General features: G+C 44.3%; 1 protein-coding gene across 1 annotated transcript; it reads right to left on the reverse strand.

Moving 5' to 3' along the window:
- Nucleotides 1-673: 673 nt before the first annotated feature.
- Nucleotides 674-6,742, reverse strand: LOC115176254 (keratinocyte differentiation factor 1). The gene is made up of 4 exons (XM_029736164.1): nt 6,436-6,742; nt 4,765-5,885; nt 4,348-4,425; nt 674-1,537 (listed from the first exon to the last, which is right to left on the reverse strand). The coding sequence occupies exons 2-4, from the start codon at nt 5,864-5,866 to the stop codon at nt 1,446-1,448; spliced, it is 1,272 nt and encodes a 423-aa protein (XP_029592024.1). The 5' UTR covers nt 5,867-5,885; nt 6,436-6,742; the 3' UTR covers nt 674-1,445.
- Between the last annotated feature and the right edge of the window lie 838 nt (nt 6,743-7,580).

Below are 7,580 nucleotides of genomic sequence, written 5' to 3' on the forward strand. Positions count from 1 at the left end.
CCTTTCTTTCGTCAAAACCAGTCAAACGAGTTCCTCCTTTTTCTCTGAGGGCGGAAATAGGCTGACAACACACTGACCGGGGGTGGGGGGGTAGAGAAGGCTGACAACAGTAATTTGAGAGACAGGGAGAAATACAGAGGTGCTGATAAAGTAGCCCAACAACGTTGCACAAGCATGTTGCTGTGACAGGGAGAGCAGGCAAAACAAGTGTGCAGGAGTAGTTAGTGCTGAAATAATATAAGTTAACATTACATGGGAAGGAAAGATTGGAAGCTTGATAATAAATAACCAGTAGAGGCCTCTTAAAAATGTAAAGCCTACACTAGCTCTTTTTGCCCCTTCTGCTGCATAGCTGACCATTAACATAAATGTGATTAAATGACAGAGACTAACCCAACAGCAAAAACACAAAATCACAAGTTTTCCTCAATAATACACATCTGTGCGTAAACATAAGCAGCACAGAGCAATTTTCAAGACTCAATGGCCTGAATCCATCCTTGAGATCTGTGTTTAACTCAAGTCAAGCATTGGTGTCAATGGAACTCGATCTCAAGTTAGGATGCAATCCAATGTGCATACCGAAACAATAAGCATACTCTATTAGATTTAAGTTAACTATATTAGATAAACAGTTGAATTGAACAGTAGCAAGTTGGCATAAACAGGCAAGGGGATTCATTCCTTTTTTTATTTTTATAAAAATGTACCTATAGATTGACTTTTTTTTTTAAGTGACCAAATGCTCATTTACATTTTCAAAAGAGATGTTTACACAAACCAAGAAGCAACATTAACTTGGGGAAAAAAAGTTTTGTACAAAGTAACTCCTTTGACACTGAAAGTAAAGTATGAAGCTAAACCTGCTACTGGGTCCAAATGGTAGGGTGTCAATTTGCCCTAACGCACCGTCACATGCACACTTAAACAGGGACGGTTATGCATTAGGGTCATTCACTTTACTGAGAGCGGAGTGATCATGGAGTGATTTTAGTGTCTCTGCTTGGAGTGGCAAGGCAACAACATAACTGGTATAAAAACAACTTACAACATAGCATGCAAATACAAAAAAAGTCCATTATTTTTCCATTAAAAAAAAAAAAAATCCCCTTTTTTTTCAGATGTTCAGATATGTACCAATTGTGCACCAGTAGAGTGGTGCCACCATCTCTCCCTTCCCCCTTTCAAGCAGGCCTCACTCACGGTTCCATGGTTTGGAAGGACATGCTGATTCCACACCAGAGTGAAAAGATAGCTTCAATAGTCCCACACTTAAGATACTCTCTGTCTCTATAGATGGCCTTCTACTACAGTGTTGCATGACAGTGCTGGAGGAACAATAGGCTGATCAACAAACATTTATATCACACAACAGCCGGCCCCAGTTCGGTTGAGGCCCTTGAGAATGTTGTGCCCTGGACGTTGCGTTGACCTTGTCATGACGTTCAGAGGACGTGCAGAAGTGGGGCCCCTGACGAGTCAGTCTCTGTGTCATGCTGGTAGTGAGAGTAGGCTGTAGCTGAGGTGGAGGAGTCAGCTAGGAGGGCCAGAATAGAGAGAGACATTTACCAGCCAGTATTGGAATGGACAGAGACTACAAGGTATAGCAATATTTGAAGTTACCACTTGAATGGTTACTGAACCACACGATACCTTATGGGACCGGTTTCCTGTACACTGATTAAGCCTAGTCCTGGATCTAAAAGCTACATATTCTCCATTGAGCATTTTTATTTCCAGGACTAGCTTTAAAATCTGTGTCCAGTAAACTGGCCCTTCATCAAATAAAAAAAAAATAGAAAATAACATTCTGACAGCTGATATCCTGGCACACTCCCACAGATGCATGTGGTGTGAAAACACCACAATGCCCCTCCATTTAAAGGCACTGTAACAAGACTCCCCCCTCACCTTCCATTCTCACCACTGTATAACAAAAATAAAGCTGTAATCAGGGTTACTCCCCAAATTCCATAACAAACCGTCGACCATTATGTGGCAGGCATTTAATGTCACCCGATACGCTGCCTGAGGGGACGACAGACACCACCTACCCTGAGCGAATGGGGGAAACTGAGATGGGTTGCAAGGGGTGTATAGGGTGGCAGAGAGGGGGAGGTGGTATAATAGCCAAGAGAAAACAGCACACGGAAAAAGGAGGAATGCGAAGGCTTTTATTCTCCAGGAGTCACATCAAAGCACGGTATGCCACTGGTAATCAGAGAGGTAAGAAAACACCTGCAGCTGCACTGGGCACTACAGCTGCGTTGACCATAGTGCCCCTCAGCTACCATGACTTACCGGAACAGTCAGCCCAGAGGTTAGGCCTACAACCTCTGCTGCCTGCCGCATAGAACCCAGGGTTGTGTTCATTAGGGCACGCAGCTAGAAACGTTTTAAAACCTTTTGCAATGGAAAATGAGCGTTTCTAACAAGTCTAGCTAGTCCTTCCCTGTTCCAGTCCGTTTTCTTCAGTTTGGTGCCTAAATGAACACTGCCCAGGACAGGTAAAGATAACCATTCCATGAGCCACAACAAGGAAACAATGTGTTATTGTTCTGAAAACATGTATTGGATCAGATTTGGGAGAGTATTTCCAGCTTAGAACAATTACACTGAAATGCTACAGAACCCACCATATTGTAAATAGATGCTGGCTCAGATTCAAGATATTCAGTGCATTCGGAAAGTACTCAGATCCCTTGAATTTTTCCACTTTGTCACATTATTCTAAAACTGATTAAAAAAACTATTTCCTCCCCTCAATCTACACACAATACTCCATAATGATGAAACAAACAGGTTTTTAGAAATATTTGCTAATTCATAAACAGAAATATCACATTTACAATAAGTATTCAGACCCTTTACTCAGTTCTGTGTTGAAGCAACTTTGGCAGAAATTACAGTCTCAAGTCTTCTAGGGTATGACGCTGCAAGGTTGGGAAAAAATATCAAAATACAGATGTGTCATTCTTCTCTGTAGATCCTCTCAAGCTCTGTCAGATTGGATGGTGAGCGTAGCTGCACAGCTACTTTCAGGTCTCCAGAGATGTTCGATCGAGTTCAAGTCTGGGCTCTGGCTGAGCCACTCAATGATATTCAGAGACTTGTTCCGAAGCCATTCCTGCGTTGTCTTGGCTGTGTGCTTAGGGTTGTTGTCCTGTTGGAAGGTGAACCGTTGCCCCAGTCTGAGGTCCTGAGTGCTCTGGAGCAGGTTTTCATCAAGGATCTCTCTGTACTTTGCTCCGTTCATCTTTCCCTCGATCCTGACTAGTCTCCCAGTCCCTGCCGCTGAAAAACATCCCCACAGCATGATGCTGCCACCACCATGCTTCACCGTAGGGATGATGCCAGGTTTCCTCCAGATGGGACTCTTGGCATTCAGGCCAAAGTGTTCATTCTTGGTTTCATCAGACCAGAGAATCTTGTTTCTCATGGTCAGAATCCTTTAGGTGCCTTTTGGCAAACGCCAAGCGGGCTGTCATGTGCCTTTTACTCAGGAGTGGCTTCCGACTGGCCACTCTACCATAAAGGCCTGATAGGTGGAGTATTGTAGAGATGGTTGTCCTTCTAGAGCTCTGTCAGAGTGACCATCGGGTTCTTGGTCACCTTCCTGACCAAGGCCCTTCTCCCGATTGCTCAATTTGGCCAGACGGCAAGCTCTAGGAAGAGTCCTTCCAACTCATGGCTTTGTTTTTGCTCTGACATGCACATTTCAACTGTGGGACCTTATATAGAGGTGTGTGCCTTTCCAAGTCATGTCCACAGGTGAACTCCAATCAAGTTGTTGAAACATCTCAGGAATGATCAATGGAAACATGATGCACCTGAGCTCAATTTAGAGTCAAATAGCAAACGGTTGGAACACTTGTGTAAATAAGGTATGTTTTTTTGTTTTAAAACATTTCTAAAAATGTGTTTCTGCTTTGTCATTATGGGGTATTGTGTGTAGATTGATGAGGAAAAACATTGTATTTAATCAACCTTAGAATAATGATGTAACGTAACAAAACGTGGAAAAGGGGAAGGGGTCTTAATACTTTCCGAATGCACTGTATCTTATACAGTAAACCATCTATGGTATAGGGAAGTACAGGGTCTTGATATAGTAGTAGTCTAAATACTGTAAAATAAGTGGCAAACAATGTAACTGTACGAGCAGGTTTGGCCTAGACTAGCTAGGCTAGGTCACGTTTTCTAAAAGCATCTCAGAGGAGTGCTGATCTAGGATCAGGTACCCCATGTCCTAGAAATCTCATTCATTATGATATAAAAACATGAAACTGATCCTGTATCAGCACTCCTACTGTGAGACGTTGTGAATTCATATCCAGAAGTACTTACTTATTCCACTGTAGTGCCTCATCTTCCTGGCTAGTTCGTCCGACCGTGTCAGCTCCGACACTTTCACCTCAGGCTCCACTGTGGTAAAAATACAATGTAGGGGATACTCAAACATAGATGTATATGAATGAATAGAAAAGGGAGACAACAAACACTAGCGCACCAAAAGCATTTCAGCAGAGTCATCTATGGAGACTATGACTATGATTATAGTTTTGGTATGCAACATAAACATGTGAAGTAAGAATAGGGGAAAGTGGGTGGTTAAATGGGAAAGTAATTCATTGTTGTAATTCAAAGAATTCATTGTTGGATTTTCTGACTTAAATTGAAAGACAAAACTTTGTCACCCTTATTCTCTCAAGACTCTCAATACCTGAAATGCGCTAGTTATTTTGAATGTAGTAACCCTCTTACTCTCACTGCTGTTAAAGGTGTACGTCATTGTTTCATTGCCACTGTCAGGAAGGAGGGTCCCTCGGTCGTTGGTCCAGTTTGCGCGCGGCTGCTGGTGCACTGGCTCCTGGGCCTGGGAGTTGGAGTTTTTGTTCTTCTTGCCTTTGCGCGTGCTGATGCGGATGACGCCGTGCACCAGCCTGCACTCTGCCTCCCGCTGCTCCAGGTTGTAGTCCTGAGCAATGCTGCAGATCAGCTCGCTGATCTCATTGGTCTTCCTTGAGAACGACGAGTCCGATGTGCACTTGGCCAGTTGGTCGATCTGGTGCAGCGCGTAGAGCTCTAGAAGTTTCTTAGTGATGAGCGAGTCAATGTCCGTGCCGCTGTCGCTCAGGTCGTCCAGATCCAGGTCCTCCCGGGAGTAGATGGTGCTGGTGTTGCTGACGGGACGCTGGCTGTCGCCCTTGCCGCCCGTACGCGTCCGCTTGGGGCCCGACGACGAGGTGGGATAGACCACCGTCTGGCCCCCGATGCGGACGTCCTTGTAGCGGAAGCTGTCACTGGGAGGCAGATTGGAGGGCTGCTTGGAAGGCTTGATGCTGGGCTCCAGAGGGATGCCGCAGGTGGGGTTGGACACGGACACGCCGTTGGGGGGGTTGGGCTGCTCAGGGTCAGCCTTGCCGGGGTGGTCCGTGGAGCTCTCGTTGTTGACAGGCAGACAGAGATCCCGGCTGCCACAGAAGCCACAGGTGAGGACACAGCAGAGGAGAGCCTTGCAGCCACTCCAGCCCATAGAGGCACAGGAGCCACATGCATTTGTGCTCTGGGGTGAGTCCACTGAGCCAGGGATGAACCCCAGTGTCTCTGACCCCCGCCCGCTGACGTGTCGTGTTGGGGGGGTTCCTCTGCGGCCTTGCTGGCCCTCAGAGTGACGGGTGTGGTCACCATTATACTGTTCCCGTGTGTTGTGGTCGGCATGGGGGTCCTTGTAGGACTCTTGGCTGGCGGTGCTGTCTCTAGAGATGGTGCGGCCCTGCTTGTAGCCGTCGGCCCTGGTGCTGTGTCCCCTGTGCTGTTTGTCGTGGCGGGACTTCTGAGGAGCCCCTGTGCTGTGGCCAGGCATGGCTCAAAGCACCCGGGACCTTTCAATATGATGGGAACAATGGAATATAAACACTTGATAGTTATATCTAAACACAGTAATTATTACGCTTACTACTAATCTCTTTTGCCAGTCACATGAATAATTTCCTGTTGCAACAAGTAGACTATTGACGCCAAACATTGAACTAATACTTTATTTTGAGATACAGCCCATAGTTAGTTGTTGTAGGCTACTTTGCAGATACATGTTTTAATCATGCAATTGGAGAGAATGCCATAGGAAAAAGTCAAATTCTGATATATTTCAAGTCAATCAAAATCGCGTATCAATTTGACCTGTGGAATTGTCACAACGACTTTTGTTTTGGATACATTTTCCGTGCGTGCACTCGGTCTGTTTTGATCGAGTAGGCTACCCAGGTATGCTATCTTTGTAGGGTAATAAAGAAATTGGGATGTTTGTTAAATATGACTTTTCAAAAAACAAACATGTCATCTATAAGGTCACTTTATGTCGGGCTAGAGTTAAGCTTGTTCGAAATTAGGATAAGCTTCTTCATATGGTGAACATTTGAGAAGGTAACTTACCGCATAAATCGCTTGGGTTACTTTTGGCAACTCTTGACGCCGATAAAATTACGGAAGTCCGTAAAGAAAACGTTCTTTCTTTGGGTCGAGTTTGTGTGTATCGGTTTCTCAACTCTCCACCTGTTTTCTTCACAACAAAGTCAGCCGATTTCAAGACAAAAAGCTAGCTACCAACCCTATCCACTGAAGCTTCTTTTGGTAAATTCCACAGTGTTCTGTTCCTTCGTCTGCCCGTGTAGGTTGTTACCTGCGGCTACAGGTAAATCCAAAATCTACAACACCCACCCAGAGGGAAGACGTGACGATCTGAAATGTTCAAAATAAAAGTCCCCCACGTAATAGTAGAAAATGTCAATAAACTAATAATTGCCTAAACATGAACAATATTCATATTTGTTCATATTTAAGTGACATTTGCAATACATGTGTGTTTTAAAACATGTTCCAAGGCCAAATAAATACCCCCAATGCAAATCACTGTATATGGAATATTATTGGCGTGTAAAACAAACTATTCTAGGTGCCACAGTAAAACATATTGTAGGGAATAGTCAGCAGGGTCTGCGGAATGTAGGCTATATATCGTGTCTTTTCATGGGGCTCTGAATAATACAGAGTGTTGCTGGCCTTTTACTCCACCCATTCCATTGCCCACAATAAGAATCACTCCGCCCTCAAACTCAACTCTGGACCTCGAAGCTAGCTCCACTGCCTGTTTTCATTGTCAGGGACCGATTTAGACCTGGCACAACAGGTGGGTGCAATTGGTTATCAAGTAGAACAGAAAACCAGAGCAAAATCTATTTCTAGGTGTCGCAATAAAAATATTGTAGGGAATATTCAGTAGGGTCTGTAGAATCCATATGTGGTGTCATTTCATGGGGCTCTGAATAATACTGGACTTTTACTACAGCCAATACATTGGCCAAAATGCAAATCACTGTATATGCATTACATAAGGGCTCATAGAGAAAAAAGTATAATTTGTGCTGATGTAAAAGGGGAGTGGGGAGTACTCAGTAGGGTCTGTACAATCTATATGTTGTATCATTTCATGGGGTACTGAATAATATGCAGTGTTGCTGGACTTTTACTGTGGTCAAACCTTTTAAAATGGGTTGCCTGAACACTATACGGTACAAATA

The sequence above is a fragment of the Salmo trutta genome, chromosome 3 (assembly GCF_901001165.1).
Source record: "Salmo trutta chromosome 3, fSalTru1.1, whole genome shotgun sequence".
Lineage (NCBI taxonomy): Eukaryota > Metazoa > Chordata > Actinopteri > Salmoniformes > Salmonidae > Salmo > Salmo trutta.

Coding starts and splice junctions, on each gene's coding strand:
- LOC115176254 (XM_029736164.1), bottom strand. CDS start 5,866: ATGCCTGGCCACAGCACAGGGGCTCCTCAGAAGTCCCGCCACGACAAA. Junction 4,426..4,764: donor CACCTTTAACAGCAGTGAGA/GTAAGAGGGTTA, acceptor TTTTTACCACAG/TGGAGCCTGAGGTGAAAGTG. Junction 1,538..4,347: donor GAGGCACTACAGTGGAATAA/GTAAGTACTTCT, acceptor TGGCCCTCCTAG/CTGACTCCTCCACCTCAGCT.